General features: G+C 28.1%; 2 protein-coding genes across 2 annotated transcripts; both read left to right on the forward strand.

Annotated features, from left to right (window-relative positions):
* Window positions 1-828: 828 nt before the first annotated feature.
* On the forward strand, window positions 829-7587 carry LOC123298721 (zinc finger protein 626-like). Its single transcript, XM_044880815.1, has 5 exons — window positions 829-847; window positions 2772-2926; window positions 3384-3501; window positions 6450-6554; window positions 7390-7587. Exons 1-5 carry the CDS (start codon window positions 829-831, stop codon window positions 7566-7568), a joined length of 576 nt encoding a protein of 191 aa, XP_044736750.1. The 3' UTR covers window positions 7569-7587.
* Window positions 7588-9864: 2277 nt separating this feature from the next.
* On the forward strand, window positions 9865-19583 carry LOC123298722 (zinc finger Y-chromosomal protein 1-like). The gene is made up of 5 exons (XM_044880816.1): window positions 9865-9888; window positions 11447-11474; window positions 11559-11702; window positions 15789-16199; window positions 19321-19583. Exons 1-5 carry the CDS (start codon window positions 9865-9867, stop codon window positions 19581-19583), a joined length of 870 nt encoding a protein of 289 aa, XP_044736751.1.
* Window positions 19584-20039: the final 456 nt, after the last annotated feature.

A 20039-nucleotide genomic window follows, 5' to 3' on the forward strand; every position in this document is an offset into this window, starting at 1 on the left:
GTGTCATTGGAAACAAAATTTAAGAAAACATATGATAATTCGACATTCTAAAAATTGCTGATAAATTGTTTAACATTTTTTTTATTTAACTAAAGAAAATCGCACAATTTTTTATGTTTCCATCATGCATTTCAATGATGTCAATAATACGTCAACAGCATATGTTTTAAGGTAATTGTTGAGATGGTGTTAATGAATGCCATTCATAACGCATTTGGACTTTAGTTGAAATTAATATTCTCTCAACAAATGATATTGTTAAACAACTATAAATCGAAATGCCTTACGTATTAAATTTAAAGTTAATAAATATTATTTACTTCATCTATATAAATGGTCGTATTTATTAAATTTTTATAATTATTTATAAATCATAATATTAACTTTCATTTCCTGATGAAGTCCAATAAAATAATGAAACGTCGCTGATAAATTAACTGAATTTAAAAAATGTGTAATTATTTACTTCCAACTTACTACAATTATTTAATTATTAACAACTATATAATATGTAAGTAGCACTCTAATCAAATTTTGATTACAAACTTTTTATAGTTGCAGGTTTTAAATGTGAGAGATGTTCGAAAGTGTATAAATATCGAGGGGGTTTATTGAACCATCAAAGATATGAATGCGGAAAGCCACCTTCCTTTAAATCCCCACACTGTAGATATGTATGCCATGTAAAATCGAATTTAAAGAAACATGTGATATGTCAACATTCAATAATCTATCAATAAAGAATTTGTTTTTTTGTTTTACTAAATATCACTTTAAAACCCTTCACTATTCATGTCTAACTTTTGCGGTAACAACAAATCTCTAATAATGGTAGTTCAAAGTAGATGTAATTTTAAAAATTCAACCCTATTTCGGCAAATGTTGGAATTACTTAAATATACCGAAGTTTTCATGTTATTTATTTGACGTATTAATTATGATTCTTTTTGAAAAAATTTCTATATTAGCTGAATAAAAAAAATTATTTAATAAAAAGTATATACGCCAGTAAAAATTCTACATTAAAATCGCAAACGCGATATAAATCTACTTTTTGGTATGTTATTGAAAGCCGTTCGGGGAGCGTGCAACTACGAAGCAAACAAATTTGTTCTACCTGCTTAATCCATGAGAACCGCAAAATCTAATAGTTTTTGAGATATGGTGTTTGAAAAATTTTCATGATTTTCAAAAATGTAAAAATTTTGAGTTTTTATAAAAAAAATAATCAACTTTTGTTTGAAACAATTTTTCATAAACATCGTTGTTTTCTCATGAGGGAGGAAATTATGGCTAACTTTGCTGTCCATTTTCTCCAAAAATTTAAAGGATAGAGAGATGAAAATTTGTATGCAGCTTCATGTAGTGAAACTACCTCCCAGCCTTTTGAACAATTATTGAAAAAAAACCTTGAAAAATTTTCAAAATCTTGTACAAATGGCGGTAGATAGCACAACTTTTTTTTGCAAAACATAGTTTCACACACCCCTTAGTAGTCCATATTACATACCAAAAAACAGCTTTACATCGCGTTTTCCAATTTTAATTGTTTCTTTTTTTTTTTGTTGTAAGATTTTACTGGCGTAATAATCAATTAATTAATTTAACTTTACTACATGTTTTTTAGTATCTTTAGATAAGGGTACTGTAAAATGTAATTTTTTTTCCTTAATTATAAAACATCTTACCCATATTATACATTTTTATAATTTACAGGCTTTACATGTGAGAGATGTTCGAAATTGTATAAATATCGAAGGAATTTATTGAGTCACCAGAAATACGAATGTGGAAAACCACGATCATTTAAATGTACATACTGTGAATATGCATGTTACCTAAAATCAAATTTAAAAAAACATTTGATATGTCGACATTCTCAAATCTATGAATAAAAAATATATTATTTTGTTTGACTAAATATTATAGCATAACCTTTAATTTTACCATCCCACAATTATAAATGTAATAAATAACGCGGTAACAGTAATTCGAACTTTGGGTTGCCTTATTGAATACAAATCTATAACATTTTCAATTATTAGATTATGACTGGGGAGTTCGTGAAACCGTATAGAAAGAGCAATGCCAAATTCGTCTCGGTGACCGGTTTGGAGTTGTAATTCGAGCTGGCATCCAAAATAATGGCCGGTTTAGCCAAATGAATGCATGCCTTACAAGTATGGACACCCTAAAATGTAATTTTTTTACATTACGAAAATTATGAATGTTTATCATTACAGGTTTTACATGTGGAAATTGCTTGAAAATGTATAAGCATCGACGAAGTTTATGGGCTCACCAGAGATACGAATGTGGAAAACCACGATCCTTTAAATGTCCGCATTGTGAATATGCGTGCTATTTAAAATCTAATTTAACCAAACATTTAATAAGTCGACATTCTAAGATCTAATATCTATTTTTAAAAAAATTTTCTCAATCTCTTAATCTGGTATAAGAAATAGTGCGGTAACAATAATTTCAGCTCGAAACGATATACTGTTACGATAACAGTGAAATTATAATAATTATAAATCAAATTTTTTTTTCGATATACAACTATGAAGAATGTTATTTACATTGTCCTTTATATTGAATGTATTCACCCTGATGAAGTTCCAATAAAACAACGAAATGTCGCTAATAAATTAATAATATTTATAAAAAGTGTTATGATTTAATTCCAATTTACTACAAATATTTACTAAATATAAATATGGACTTAATTTTTATTACCTTACCCAAATTATGAATTGTTATAATTACAGGTTTTACATGTGAGAGATGTTGGAAAATATATAAATATCGAAGGGGCTTATGGAGTCACCAGAAATACGAATGTGGAAAGCCTAGATCCTTTAAATGCCCGTACTGTGAATATGCAAGCTATGTCAAATCAAATTTAAGAAAACATGTGATAATTAAACATTATGAAATGTATAAATAAAGAACTGACCCTTTTATTTTATCCAAGGTATTTCTAGCATGAACTAACCGCGATAAAACCCACTTTTCGACAGAATTTTACAAATTTTTTTTTTCACAGACTAAAAGGGCTTACTATTAACTCCCATAAGTTTCAGAAATTTTGACCGTTTAAAACACGAGAATACGTCAAAATTAATATCTCGAAAACAAAGCATTCTAAAAACATTCCTTTCAAATCTCTTACTCTCTTTTCAATTTTGCCTTGAGAATTTTTTAATATCATTAAAAATAGAAATCGAAATCATTAGCTGATCTCGCGATCTAAACGACAAAAATACTCTGTAGCTTCGGGATCACTGCTAGAAAAAAAAAAGAGGCCAAAGCTGTCGACAAGTGCTTTCACGTTGGAAATATCTTAATATCATCGTATAAGTTTCTGTTGGATATTTTAGCATGACGTTCTATTAACGAAGACAACGCATGCAGTATTTAGACAAAGTCCAAATCTTAATATCGATTTACTTCGAAACTATTCCGTAAACAGAGAAATTTATCGTACAATAATAAATTGTAAGAAGTTTATTTCATTTAATTGAAATTATTTATTTTATTTGTTTTCTAATAATGATCCAATAAATGAGCATACTCACTAAATTAATGAATAGTGGTAATGTTTTGTTTAATATCCTCTTAAATGAAATTTTATATCCATACAAAAATTAATGAACTTTATTAATTATTACAGGTTTTAAATGTAACAAATGTTCGAGAATGTATAAATATCATTCGGGTTTATTCAATCATCAAAAATTCGAGTGCGGAAAACCACGATCTTTTAAATGTCCACACTGTGAATACGCTTGTCATCTAAAATCAAATTTAAGAAAACATGTAATACATCGACACTCTAAAATATATTAATAAAGTGTTTAATATTTTTGTTTTACTTAGATTAGCACTCAGTGTTTTATTTGTTAATCCTAAATTAATTTCGATAACAGGAAATCTCCAAAAGTTATTTTTGATTAAGATGTCTGTTATGAATCACCTTTAGAGAAACATAATCATAGATTTGTGAAACACTGGGCGAATTATAAGTCGATATCCCTCCTTTATTAACACGCTTTTATTAATAGCTCCTTTTCTATGTTAGTATGTAACGGAAACTTGAACATGATTTTAACCTCCTTCAAAACGTCGGATTAATTCGAAATATGGCATACTTATCAAAGATCGATGACAATACAATAATTTAATAAGTTTATTTGATTATCCTGACCAGGATTTTCAGGAATAACGATTTCCATATCTGAAAATATATACATTTATTTGCGCTCCCACCATATTTATCCTGAATTTTTGATAAATAAATAAAAGTCTAAAAAACTAAAAAACGCAAAATAAATAATAGCTGACTAAAAGGTCGAAAATAATTTCTTTAAATTCAAAAAAATCATGTTATCGTAAAAAAGCTTGGAGTGCTTTTTTAGATATTTTATAATGAGTTTACTTTTAGCAATATCTGTCTATAAAATATTTACAATAATTGATATTTAGCACCTCACGCTTCTTTACGATAAAATGATTTTTTTCGAATTTAATGTTTTAGTTCGGCTAGTTACAAAAGCGGGTTTTTTATTTTTTTTATACTATTATTTATATAATTATAAAATAGATATTATTTTCTTGACATATTATCCTTTTCGAGAAATTTTCTATAAGGTTTATAACTTGTGTTGTATGTATTTAGCCTGTTAGTAATTTACCAAATTATTAAAAGTGTAATTATTTAATTCAAATTTACTGCAAAAAGGTATTTTCTATTTTTAAGCATATAGTCTTATGAGTATCTCCACTCGTGTCCAATCCGGACGTGAATCAATCAAGCATTATCAGTTCACTACACAAACTCTAATTCACAGTCACATACGTATATACGGCTCTCAGCCCAAACAGCAGTCTAAAGAACGTTAACTTGCCGGCAAGGTGACTTTTACCTATCTGTCGGACAAATTTGAGAGTGAATCAGACGGCCTAACGAGAGCTGGTTTGTCGGCGAGCCAATTTGATAGTGAATGACTGATAAATGTTAGATTGGATTGGGCAGTGAGTCTTCAGCTGTCTCACGCACATCCTTATGATATATGAATCGGTGTAGTGAATGAGTATTTCCAGATAGATCAAAGCTCGGTTTGGACTTTTAGTTGGGATTTTACCGAGCTTGGTGCTCGACTTGGTCAAATGATTACGTTTCTTATTCTAAATACGGGAACTCTAAAATGAAATTTCTATTATGTTACCCAAGTTATGAATTTTTATAATTACAGGTTTTACATGTGAAAGATGTTTAAAAAGTTATAAGTATCGACGGAATTTATGGAGTCACCAAAAATACGAATGTGGAAAGTCACCATCGTTCAAATGCCCGTATTGTGTATATGCATCTTATGTAAAATCTAATTTAACAAAACATATATTATGTCGACATTCTATAATCTATAAATAAAGAATAATTTATTATTTTTGTTTTACTAAATATCATTCCATAACATTTTTTTTACGCCCTTTCATTTAGTTAAGGTAATTTCCATGCATCGCTTGCAAATGATGCAGCAACTGATAAAATTTAAAGTGTGCAAAATCCGAGGGCCGCATTTTATCAATTGATTCTTGTTCAGAAAAGCTCATAGATTAATATTACGAATGTTACCTGAAACCCTATTGGTCCAATTTTTGTATATCCTCCCCTCCTCCTCAGAAACAGTTGTCAATTTTTTGAACAAATAAAGCTATCCGGTGTTTTTTTGATAATTTTACATAAAAAGGCGCCTTGTAATTTTTTCCTAAAGTTCATCGTTTATGAGATATTAATATTTATATGTTTATGAGATATTTTATTAATGTTTTGAAAAACTCCATAATGGTTATTTTCAAAGCTGATTTTGTTATAGTAGCAAAAATTGAAATAATTATACAACCCGAAAAATCTATTTTATTTTTAACCCCCGAACTAAAAAAAAAGGGGTGTTCAGTTTGACTGCTATGGGTGTGTGCCTGTCTGTGGCATCGTAGTGCCTAAGCGAATGAATCGATTTTAATTATTTTGATCTCGTTTGAAAGGTAATTTAATAGAGAGTGTTCTTATGGTTAGATATGTTTCAAATGCGAGTTTAGGGTTCCGTACCCGAAAAAACTAAAAAATTGGTGACAATGTTCAAAATCGGTTCAATTTGGAAAAGGCTTTAAGGAAAACGGTAATTTAATGGAGAGTATTCATAGATATGTTTCAAATGCGAGTTTAGGGTTCCGTACCTGAAAATTTTGTCGGGGGCTTTTTAATTTTGTAAATTTCACTTGTAATTTATGTAATGAATCTGGTAGCTAATAGTCAGCATTATTGTAATTATTTAATAGTTACTATATTAAAATTTATTTACGAACCATAGATAGGCTCATTAATACAACAAAATTTACAAATAAATACCTTTTACATAAATTTATGAATTTTATAATTACAGGTTTTAAATGTGGTCAATGTTCGAAAATGTATAAATATCGGATGAATTTAGTGAGTCATCAGAAATACGAATGTGGAAAACCACGATCATTTAAATGTCCACACTGTGAATACGCATGTCATGTAAAATCAAACTTAAAAAAACATGTAATATGTCGACATTCTAAAATCTATGAATAAAGTACTCTTTTTTCTACTAAATACTATGTCAAAGCCTTTTATTTATCTATGAGCAACAAAAAATTGCAAGCATTTTCTAAATAAAGGCTGATTTTGTTATATTTACGTTATACTGGTGGAGTAGCGAAATAGCCTGTCGTCAGTCAAAAAACGTGCAAGTATTTTCTAAAATCTGAAAATTTTTATAGTGGTACAGAATATTATTATAAATATAAAAAATATAGTCAGAAATATACTGGCTGACAATATTTTTTATTTTTTTATAATATTCTGCAACAATAATTTTCAGATTTTAGATAATACTTGCACCTTATTTGCATATTTAAAGCCGCCCCTGCACCGAACGCTACAGAAACTGGCTGACTGACGACAGGCTATTAACTCCACCAATATAAATATTACAAAATCAGCCTTTCAAAAAATCTTGCAATTTTTGTCGCTTACCTCTTAGAGTATAACAAAAACAGTGCCAAACATGAATACACGAAATGAGATGCATTTTTCATATGAGTATTGCATAAAAAGTGACGTAGTGTCTCGGAGGTAGGGCAGATGAAGAAAATTCACGAAGAGGTAAAAAACGATATTTTGGTTTATGGCCCTTTTTTACGTATCATTAAAAAAAGAATATTTAATTTGGTATTTTATTTATTAGTATAGTGCTGAGTCATTTTTGTAACACAACAGTAAAATTTGTTTAAAAATTACACAATTTATAATATTAATAAAATTATATTAATAAAGCAATACTTCAATTACAGGTTATTCATGTAATATATGCTCAAAAATGTATAAATATCGACCGAATTTGTCACGTCATCAGAAATACGAATGTGGAAAACCACCGTCATTTAAATGTCCACACTGTGAATATGCGTGCCATGTTAAATCAAACTTAAAATCACATATAATTTGTCGACATTCTAAAATCTATGAATAAAAAATTTTTAATTATTTTACTAAAGCTTATTTTATTTTTCGATCCTACATTTAAGTTTTATCAAATGCGATCCGATATCATGTATCAAATCCGATTCGCAATAATTAAAAGAATCAAGACATCCAATTATCATTGAGAAAATCAATCGTCATTGGGAGAGGAAAAATTTTTTAACAATTGTCTTTTATTGTATCGATTTGTGTCGAAAATTAAATTATTTACTATTAGAATAATTCAATTACATACTACTAGAATATATCTTCGTCTTCACATTAGGTTCTTCGAATAAATTCTACGAAGAAGTTAATTTTTGATGAATTATTAATTTTTCTTATTACAAATGAGTTTCGTCGATTAAAATGTAAACATGTTCACAAATATTATGTAATATCTTCGCAAGATTTTTGGATGAAAAAAGTGAATATGTATACAGGGTGTAACCAGAAGTTGCAGAGTTTGATAGCACTTTAACCCGATAGCACTTTAAATTAGAAAGTTGATTCTCATAAAACAATGCGACTTAAAATATGTTATTATTGCATTTAATCGAAAGAAAATACGCTTAACTTTTATCCGTAATTGTAGATCAAGATCAAAAACATTGCAAAAGTCCTCCATTGCCCTTGACAACTTTTGGCAGAGCAATTTTCCGTAGCTAGCGCGTGTTTGCTTTCGATAAAATGCAATAATGACATATTTTGAAGTCGCATTTCCTCCGAAAGCTGGCGATTTTCAAACAAATGGTTTAGATGAAAAATGTTAGTTTGCAGTCAAAAGTACTTCATTTTTCCATCACCAAATTAACGGATTTTCTCGCCTAAAAATTCTATCCGAATACCTATGTTATTGGCATGAAGCACGTTGTAAATAAATTGTTATCACAGATCTTTCATTTGCCTTTTCGTATATATTTGACAACATAAATTATCAGCATTTTCGTCAACAGGAGCTGCAACCAAAGTTAAATGAAATTTTTCAATTATGTTTTTGAATTTGATTATTGTTGAAAATATGTCGATAAGATTTCCACACCGGCCTAATCACATCCTTCAGTTTTCTGTATTAGTTAGCAAAACTCTTTTAATTAATAAAAATATTTTTAATTACAGCTGGATCATATTCATGTCAAAATTGTGGCAGAGCCTATAAATATAAATCAAATTTAAGACGACACCTACGACATGAATGTGGAAAAGAAAAACAAGCTCAATGTCCGTTCTGTACTTATTCTTGTCATTTACCATCAAATTTAAAGCAACATATAATTTGTCGGCATAAACAGCTTTAAATAAACATTTTTTTTTTCTTTATATAAAATTTTATTAAATCCTTTTTTCCGTTAGTATATCTTTTTCTTCAAAATTTCTTAATTTTATCTTTTTTTAAACTTTTTTTAAATGTATTATATACTTTTATTTCAGATGATCAATATTATTGTCACAAGTGTAATCGGAAATATAAACACAAATCTACATTATTACGTCATCAAAGGCATGAATGTGGAAAGGAACCGGCATTTCATTGTCCGCATTGTTTTTTCAAATGTCATTTAAAATCAAATTTGAAACAACATATAATTTGTCGACATATAAATAAAAAAATTAAATAATAAAAGTTCTTTCTACAAAAATTTTATAAAAATTTTATTTAATCCTTTTATTTTCTTCATCTGAATTCACAAAGCAAACTAATATTTCATTTTTTTCCAAACAGATCGGTATCTAAACCGAAAAATGATTCCGATCTAGGCGCCACTTATATTAGTTACTAAATTCTTTCAAAGCAGAATTCTGAGCTATTTCGATAATTGAAAATGCTTGATAAATGGCGTACTATCCCTTTGCCTTGAGCTTGAAACAATCATATGAAAAAATTTCAGTAAAATTACTTTTTAAGACTAAATGACGTATACTATGTATACAGTGTCTTCATTTCAAAAGTATCCACCCTTAATAACTCTTGAATTAATGTGACTATTATTATGAGTAACTTTAAAATTTCAATTGTCACCCCCTACCTCATGTTACCTCATTTGAAAAGGCATAAAATTATCTCTTCATGGTCTAACAGAGAATTTTATGCCCTTTCAAATAAGGTATTGCAAGGTGAGGGATCCGAAATGAAATTTCAAAGTTAAGGTGACTGGGAGGAAGGGATGAAACCTGAAATTCTCTAGGTATTTTTGAACTTCCTTGTCAATATCTAAATCGGCGTGTTTTCAATCAAAACAATAATCACATCAAGTCCAGAATAATTAAGGGTGCATTCTTTTGAAATGAGCACACTTTATAAAAATATGTTGGAAGCTTGGGAGAAAAAAGTAATTTATTTTGAAAAAGCTTTTATATATAGTTCATGCGATTTATAGCTCTCTATTTCATCGAGAAATAGCGTAATTTTAAAATACAAGATTTATATCGAGTAACCGGCAAGAAAGGGAGTTCTTAAAAAGCTTACATACGCCATTTGTCCATTGTGTTTTAGTTTTGTATTCTTTAGGAAGGAATGGTTATTTTTTAAAGTAAAAGCGAATGAAAATTATAGAAAAAGGATAAAATTGTTCTTTGGATTTGAGGGTGTTTAGATTAAAATACTGGCATTTTTTCGGGATGGATACCGATTCATAAAGGAAAAAAACAAAAATCCACTATTAACACGATTGCATGCAAATTGAAAATTTTGCTGCTATAATTTGATGCCTCTTTTATTTCATTTATACTTTTTTTTTGTTCAATTTTTGAAATATTTTATACTTTTATTTCAGGTGAACAATTTTATTGTAAAAAATGTAATCGAAAATATAAACATAAATCAACATTATTACGTCATCAAAGACATGAATGTGGAAAAAAACGATCGTTTCAATGTCCGTATTGTATTTATGCATGCCATTTAAAATCAAATTTGAAACAGCATATTATTTATCGACATAGCAATATTAGTATTTAGAAAATAAATTATATTTGTTAAGATTTTTCTCAATTTACTCTACTGAAAATTTCTTGCTCTAAAAGAAAATTATGTGTGATGTACAAAGTCCTTTATTTATTTTTGTTAAAACTAAAGTATATTTTTGGTATAGTAAATTGGGACGAAAAAAAAAAGTGTTATTCCGAACAAAAATCACGTATTTTAAAAAAATAAAGATTATTTTTATTGAATTTATTCTTTTTTATTTTTTCCACCAAATTTAATTTTTATTATTTTCTAGAAGTCTTGTTAACAGTTGTGTAATCGTTTTTATTGTATTTAAAGTTTTCTGAATCTATTGAGAGTGTTTCAGTAAAGGTCTACTGGTAAAGTCCGAAGTTATCATCCACAACTTTTTATTTTATCATAAACATTTATAAATATACTAGCGGCCCCGACGGACGTTGTCCCGTAAAAACGTAACTCCAATTCATGAATACCTATACTACGTTTAACCTGTCCGCTAAACCCATCCAGCTAAACCCCAATTTAACTCCTATTTATTGGAGTGGCCTGAACTTCGACCTTTGGCCTGACCTTTGATAGTAGAGCTCGCTGCGCTCGCATATGGCTCTAATAAATGCCTATTGACAATACCTGAATACTATTAAAAATACATAGTACACATAGTATACATAATGTGATATGATTTATATGCGCTCCCACCATTTAATGAAATTTCATTTTTTTGGTACGGAGCCCTCAAAAACAGTTGTACTGGACCAAATTGTAAATCTAAACCATTCTCGAATCTCCACGAACACACACAAAAAATTTCATCAAAATCGGTCCAGCCGTCTAGGAGGAGTTCAATTACATACACACGCACACAAGAAATATATATATTAAGATTTTGAATGTTTTTCTTTTGGTAATTTGTCAATATTTTTAAATTTTTCTTTGTTTAGGAATTTGGTACAAGTGAATTTAATAAAAGTAATTTTGTAAAAAAATGTTAGTTTGATATTTATTTACCATATTGAATTTAAATTGTTTATTAATATCAATTTTATTTTTCAGAACGATATTTACATCTATATCCATGTCATATGTGCCACAAACGATATAAATACAAACATGGATTAAATCAACATTTAAAGTATGAATGTGGAAAAGATCCAGCATTTTTATGTGGAATATGTAATTATGCAACGCATGTGAAAAGTAATTTAAAAAGTCATATGATCAGAAAACATCGAACGGCGTACATTTGCGATAATTAAGAAATTTATCAATTTAAACTCAGTCAAACCAATATACATAGGTACACTTTAAAAAAAAAATTGATAGTCCTATGAGAACTGTCGATAGAAGTGAAATCCAAATAAAAACTTTCGTAACGGATTTTAAGCTATATTTCAAAGTTACTCACCAAAGCATCTAATAAACCAATTTTTTATTTTTGGGTTCAAAATTACCCTAAATACCAAATTTTAAGTTTCAAACGGGTACTCTTTATAAAGAAAATTTTAAATAATCGGAAAATTTTATGAGATTCGGAAAAAATAAAAATCGAATCCCTTTAACGACTAGTATTAACGGACTAGTAGTTTCTGGAATATTTACTAAAATCGTAGCCGAGAGGTTACAACCCGTATAGCAATTTCTTCAACCAATACCACAAAAAATTACCCTTCGATAGGAAAATAAACCACATTTGTCGTGTCTATGGGTTGTTCACACTCTTCAGGACAACAGTTTCATAAAAAAAAATAGCCGTTCTCTGTAAAGAATAGCCTTTCGTATCGGATTTTAAGCGATATTTCAAAAACTACTCATCCAAGCGGTTTAATGAATCCGATTTTTGTATTTTTCGATTAAAATTATTCTATACATTAACTTTCTTTGAATTTCGCAACAAAAAAATTTTTTTAACAAATTTAAAACCACAGTAAACTTTTTGACTAAGGAAACAAGGTAATTAATTTTCCCAATCAAAAGAAAGCAATGTTTGTTACCAAGAAGCGTCAACCAAAAGTATTGTACATTTCGATTCAAAGAGATTGCGAATTAAATGATTTCTAATATTTAAAAACTATAAAATTTGAATAAAAGTCTCTTAATGTCGTCTTTAAATGTGCATTTTACTTCAACAAAAATATACCAAAGCATATTAAAGTTACCAAATATAAAATTAATAAATTATAATGTATTTAGATTATAAAATAATTTGTAATAAAAAAATATAAATTATTATTTTTCAATGAGCGTTTTAGTTTTCTTTTTTTTTTTTAGGGTAATGCAGTTTCAAGACACTACGGTAATTGAATATCTTTAAGGGTAGAAGATCAATCCATGATCCATATGGCAACCTTGCTAACATGGTCTTGTACTGTTGTTTGCCACCAATAACATAAAGCGGGGGGATAAACCAGATTTGCATACCTCGTCCAAAATGTGCGCGAAGAAAACTTTGCAGTGCAATAATTTATTTTCATATTTCCAATTTCCATATTTATTATACAAACCTGAAAATAGAATATTTATATTTCCAAAATACAAAAAAAAAACTTTGAAACAAACGGTAGAAGAGGTGTGGAGACTTTTGTTTTGGAAAAATTGATAAAAAGTTTCAGTCCGCTTTATTTTTACGTATTTTGAGGTCCAACCTAGTTCTAAGGGGCATAGGGTCCCATCGGAGGCATATGTAGTCCAAATTTCTGAAATGCTTATTTTGGTTTAACTTTTCATCTAATAAGTATTTTTAGTCGCTGAATACGAATCCGATATCAGATTAATGATTTCGGTTACGTATTTCAAAAACCGTGCCATTTTTGGCCAAGAATTTCGCTTTTTAGTATATATTATAAGTATTTATCGTCCAAACTTTGCTGTAGAAGGTATTATAGGACGCTTATTAGGAATCCCGTGTTCTATTACACGGCTTCTTTTGCAGAATCCGATAATCTGACATCATATTCGTAATCACCGACCAAAAATACCTCCTAGATTAATGTTTGGGCGATAAATAAGTACTTAGTTTCCGTTCTTGTGCCAAAAAGTGGATCGAATTTTGGATCTTAAAATTTAAAAAAAAACTGGCTCATATGTCCCTCACTGAGGCGCTATACCCCCTTATAATTAAATTAAGTTGGTTGAATGTTCCCTGGAGTCCTATAAACACGTTACAAAAATTTTTCATTAAAGTCGGTGCTGCCTAAAGAAAATACTTCAATGAGATTCAAATAAATTTGGATAGATTGATTTACGATTACCGTAGAATCTTGCATGGTTTTCATTATTATCGATTGCTATTTTTTAGAAAATATCGATTTTGGTACGATTTCGAATGTATCGATTAATCATTTTCTAACTAGTGAATTTTTCTAATTGAATATGATTTATTTCAGACTACAATTTAAAATTGTACGAATGTACAACATGTTTTAAACGATACAAATACAAGCGTGGATGGGTCCAACACATACGATATGAGTGTGGAAAATTGCCAGGATATTTATGTAATAACTGTCCGTATTCATCACATTTACCCGGAAATATGCGAGCACATATTATTCGCAAACATCCTGATAAAAATTTACGTAGTTTTATTAAACTAAATTAAATTGTTTATAAATAAAATTTTTATTTGTAAATTAATAAAGAAAATAAATAATTTGCCTTGTGTGCGTGCCGTGTTTTTACAAATACCCACGTCTTTGTAACCCTTAACTTTTTTTATAACATTTTTAGTGTAGATTAAAATTTGGGGTTGTGGAATTAAATTTGGAAATTGAATATACTCATTTTATGCCGTAGACAATTTACAATAACGTTGTATTAACGAAATAACAAAACTTTATCGTAAAGGTTGTTTGACTGCATCGAAAAATTTGAAATAGTTTTTTATCCTATTTAAATTATTATTTGGACAAATCGTTTTCCCAAATGGCTTTAATTCTAATTAAATGTGATACTCAGCCTTATTAAAAATCAACATCTTTTTAAGTCATTTTCGATATGGTTGTAATTGTAATGGTTTGAAAATTATTTATAATTGGAATTTATTTGTATCTGTAATATCTGTTTTGTATCTCTAATTGGATTTTGTAATTGTGGTAGTAGGAAATCAAAAATAATTTAATTATATGGCCAAGAGTTAACTTCATAATTTGGAAATTTGTGAAACTGAATACATCTTCTAGAATACCTTACATTGGTTTAACGTTAGTTCAAAATTGAAACTTTTGCAAACCGCTTGCAAATGTGATGTACTAAGAGGGTGTCCGGTGACTCGATGGTCATATAGCTTAAGAGTGTATTCTCTCAATTTTAGTCGAAATTGTATTTTGGACTTTTGTCCAAAACCCAATAGTTAAGGAGTGGACACTTTCGACTTTAACCTATTTTCAAACATCAAAATTGGCTGAGATATGACACTTTTTACGGTATTATTTATAGTTAATATTAGTACTTATCATAAGAAGTGACATGTCTCAATCAATTTTGATGCTAGAAAGTCGAATAAAAAATGAAAATGAGCAGAATCAGCAACAGCTTTTGTATGAAAATTTTTAATTAATAACTACTTTACTCAACAATGTCTTTCTTTACTTTATAGGTTGAAATTCAATAGTGCCCACAACTCCTTAACTATTGTGTTTTGGACAAAAGTCCAAAAGGCATTTTCGACTTAAAATTGTTGAGAAAATACACTCTTAAGCTATGAACATCGAGTCAAGGGACACCCTGTATAGTAAATAAAAAGTGGTCTAAAAAGGATGACTTTTGAATTCGTGGTAGGTGTGAGAAAAGGTATCAGATCCCAAGGCTTCTGGAAAAACTGACTTCACGGGCAACTGGATATTGCGAAAAATAATAAAAATTATTAAATGTTTTGGAATTATTATTTTGTTAGGGATAGTGGCTTACAGCCACCAAAACGACCTATAGATAAAAATCTAAAATTTTAAAATGTTGATAAAGATTAAATTTTTTATAATTATTATCGCTGTATAACCAGAATTATGACGGTTATGGAAATTGGTTTTTCATTGTCAGTCAAATACCCTATTAATGATTAATTATTCATTATAATTTTAATTAATTTTTGTTGGTAATATTTATGGTTTAAGGTTTATCATAATTAATATTTAATATTTTTTATTCAGTTATCAACGAACAAATCATTTTCAATTTAAGATTATTGAAAAAGTAAATATAAAATTTATTTTTTCAAAATTGATAATTCTTTTAACACTTACAATAAAATAAAATATATTACGATTAACTTTTCAAATTATATTTCAGATGTGGAGATGCTGGAACCAATACTTGAATTAGACACAAATATATCTCCAAATCAATTAATGCTTTCATTATCACATTCATGTGAGAAATGTCCACGTACATTTAAACATAAATCGAGTTTATATACGCATCGTAAATATGAGTGTGGTCAAGATCCGCATTTTATATGTAGTATATGCGATTATCGAACATATTATAAAGGAAATTTACAAAAACATTTAGCACGACACAATAATACCAGTTTATCATTGATCGAATCAGATGATAAAGATGAAATAAAAGATGTTTTAATGACTGTTGATTTAGCTGAAAAAAGTACAACTTCAACGAATAGTACATCAATCAATAATACTCCCCCATCTACAACAATTAAAAAAATCAATAACAATAAAATAACTACAAATAAAAAGCGTAAATCAAAAAATCGTGCTTAATATACTGATTATATTAAAGTTGTTAAGAGTTTGTAAAATATTAAGACAGATAGTTGAGATTGCATACAAAATTGATTATATTTAATTGGGTAATTTTAACAGATAATGTTTTCTCCGGTAAAATTCATAGAAAAATCTGTGAATAAATTTTGTGATTGATTGTGACCTCAACAATAAATATCCTATTGCATTTTCCATCACTTCTATACTTACTCACTTCATTGTGTATGCCTCTACCATGACATATATTGTTAGTGATGTTTTTTTATGTATTACCTTTATTAAAGGATTATAATTATTTTATTTCAAAATATCTACAATAGAGAATATTCATGTATTTTTATATTTTTAATTCATTGTTTACACCGTTATAACAAAGTAAAAAATATAAATACTGTTTAAAAATGCTGTATTTAAGTGTAAAAAAATATTTAAAATACATTATAATTTTGAGATATTTAAACGCAGTTTTTTGGCGCTCTCTGTTGATGACGTACAAGTGCGTGATCTTTCAATTGGTGACAGTTCAAGTTTTCTAATCTAAAAGCCGTAGAATAATAGAAATCAATATAATACTTGGTAATACCATGCAAAATGTAAGTAATTAATACCATACCGTATGTCAACATTTGACAAGTCAGTACTATGATATCACGTCCGTTTAAAAATTTGAATTTTCCGTTTTAGAAATTTTGAATTTTTCTCACTGAATTTGTACTTTTATTAATTAATTTTAAGTAATTAAATAGTAATTAATTACTAAAATAATGGTTTAGTTGAAATGTCCAGCCAATAAAGTTACGGAAAAAAAATATTTGAACCAAATTTAAATTTCATGAATATTCCCTATTGGAAGAATTACTTTTGCGTATTAAATTCAACAGGAAATAAATTTATGTACATTCCATTAAACATGTACATTCCATTAAAAATTCCTCGTTAAATGTTTTACAAACTCTCTGTATAATATTAAGAAGGATTAAACTGGATAGTGTTTTTATGCTTTAAAATTAAAAATAATCACGAAGTGCCTAAGAAATTTTTTAATGTTATTACATACTGGTATTTTTAACTCACAAAATCAATCTGCTTTAACGATTCAAAGTTATAACTTTGAAGAATTGGTAATTGACTTTAATAGAGTAGATAATGAATTTACTAACAAAAGTTGTGCTTGGAGTTTTTTTTAAACAAAATTATTTATCTGATTATAAAAAAATTTTCTTCTAAAACAGTTTTGCTTCATTCGGAGCTATCTTAATGGTATTTGTAAGTGGTTATTGTCACTACACAAACTCGTGGTAAAAAATGTAACTAATTAAATAGCCTCAATATTATGTTTATCACTTTATAATTACAATGTATTCATTAAATTATTGGCCCAATCAGTTTCAAAAATATCTGGTAAATCAAGGCTTTTACCCAAATCCTTCTTTGTATAATACAGGCCGTGTTCAAAAACATTGCTAATAGAGACTCAATTTTAAATTAATAAATAAAATATTTACTATAAAACTATTCATAAAGCTAACTCAATTTTTGTTTTACCTTGGCGCATCATTTTATTATTTTCAGGAGAAGGATTAAATATTTAAGATTAAATTTAATAAAAAAATTGTATAAAAAAAGACTAGATACTGATACACATATAATATTATTTATTTTTTGTTTGTGTAAGGTCCAATATATCTTGAATTAGCTCTATGTATATTTTTATAGTAAATATTTATTTAACATTGAGTCTCTATTAGCAATACTTTTTAACACGGTCGGTATATACAACAAACACATACCAATATCAACAATTGATATTTTTATTTTGTTCACAAACCTACCTCAAAATGCAGCAGAAATGCACCATTAAATATGTTTGGGAATATTTTCACTCACACTATCATACGGCAATGTGTACTTAATTTTAATAAATGGTGCATAATTATAACAATATGTATGCAAATAAGCTAACATAATTTAAAATAAGCTAACATAATTTTTTTTGAATGTGATTATCGATGTAAAATCTATCATTGATAACTTTATTACTTGGAGCCAGGCTACTGTTCGAAGTCGATCGAGATACAAGACTATGTCCAAATTTTTCTTATATATTTTGATGAGCATTATTTCTAAGAAGCTTGACTATAATAAATGGTGCAAATTATATATTTTTGGTTAAACTACACATGAAAATCTGTTATCTTTTTTTGTAAAGATATCAGTTTCCGAGGTACAACTAGTTTGACGTTTAAGGTAGTTTGGCCTTAAACTCACTTTTAAGAATTTAATGAAATTAAAATATGGTGTAAATCTATGTGTATTTAATTTTTCAAAAAAAAATCGTTTATGCAGCGAGATATTTATAGGAATGCTCTGAATAGTTTTTAGGAATGCTATGCTTCAGAAACTAATATTTAATAAAACAATGGATTATTAAAGTTTAGAAATGAAATTTTTTATTCATCGATTCGTTGAAAAGGTTTTCAAAAAGGCATCTAAATTAAGCAACACAGACAATTTATTTCAGCTCATCGATGTAGCTTTGAACCGGGATCGACTATAACCTAGCTCTTAAATCTATAATTTTAAGAAAGAAAATAGGTATTATATAATCCAGTTTAATCCATAAAACTATAATTTTACCAACGTATTCATAACTTATTGATTACCTAATCTAACCAGTGATATTTTTGTAATTTTTTTTTAAAGGTATTTTTACTAAGAAAAAAGAAAAGAAATTAACTGTTAAAAGAATAATAAAATAATGTATTTTTTAATATTATGTTTGTTAATATTTTCCATATAACAAGAATTATATATTTAATAAAAAAAATAAAGAATTAAAAGATATTGCTAAATAATAAAATAAAAATATTAACAGAAATATTTGTGGTTTATTTTTGAAATGTTACAGGCAATTTAGCTGAAATCGGACGAAACAAATAAAGGTGATGTTTATTATATATGATAAATTTTTCGTATGTGTTTCTCGTAGGTATAGATTTTTTTTTTTTTGCTTAAACCCATTGTTTTGATTGAAAAAAAAAAATTGTATTGTGTTTGTTTCATTTTATAATTAATAAAATATTTTTAATTTCCAGATGAAAATCACAAACATCCATCATTTCGCTATTATTATTGGGCAGCCATACGAAAATTTCAATGCCCTATGTGTGATTACAAGACAAGTCGTAAGGGTGATTTGAAAACGCATATGTTTAAGCATTCGAATACAGACGAATCACAACGTTTCGTATGCTTATATTGTTCAAAATCGTATAAATATCCAACAAGTTTACGTAAACATGTACGATCTGTTTGTGAAAAAGATCCTAAGTATAATGCATTTGTTGGATATCGTTAAATAACACTTACCATCCGTTTGATCTTTTTGTTCAGACTATAATAAACGTAAATAAAAAGATATAATCGGAGAGCTGGTGCTGCAAGTTTCATGAAGTGTTTGATGTATCATTAAATTTTTAGATATAGTATCCACTTAATACCTGAGCATTTATGCATGTGTTTGCCTGACCCGTTGGGAGGCATCAGGTACTGCGCATAATAGAAAGGTGAAAAAAAATATGGCCCAAAAAGAGTGAATGAATCAAAATAATTAAATTTTCGATTAATTTTTGTTTGCCAATGATTCATTCACTCTTTTTGGGCCATATTTTTTTTCACCTTTCTATTATGCGCAGTACCTGATGCCTCCCAACGGGTCAGGCAAACACATGCATAAATGCTCAGGTATTAAGTAGATACTATATCTAAAAATTTAATGATACATCAAAAACTTCATGAAACTTGAAACATCAGC

The sequence above is a fragment of the Chrysoperla carnea genome, chromosome 4 (assembly GCF_905475395.1).
Source record: "Chrysoperla carnea chromosome 4, inChrCarn1.1, whole genome shotgun sequence".
NCBI lineage: Eukaryota > Metazoa > Arthropoda > Insecta > Neuroptera > Chrysopidae > Chrysoperla > Chrysoperla carnea.

What these genes read in the sequence shown, in the direction of transcription:
- LOC123298721 (XM_044880815.1), top strand. An exon ending in TTATCGTACAATAATAAATT is followed by an intron (nt 3,502 to 6,449) that starts GTAAGAAGTTTA and finishes TTATAATTACAG; the next exon opens with GTTTTAAATGTGGTCAATGT. An exon ending in ATCATTTAAATGTCCACACT is followed by an intron (nt 6,555 to 7,389) that starts GTGAATACGCAT and finishes CTTCAATTACAG; the next exon opens with GTTATTCATGTAATATATGC.
- LOC123298722 (XM_044880816.1), top strand. Translation starts at nt 9,865, where the DNA reads ATGTTGGAAGCTTGGGAGAAAAAA. An exon ending in TTATGCAACGCATGTGAAAA is followed by an intron (nt 11,703 to 15,788) that starts GTAATTTAAAAA and finishes ATTATATTTCAG; the next exon opens with ATGTGGAGATGCTGGAACCA. An exon ending in AATAACTACAAATAAAAAGC is followed by an intron (nt 16,200 to 19,320) that starts GTAAATCAAAAA and finishes TTTAATTTCCAG; the next exon opens with ATGAAAATCACAAACATCCA.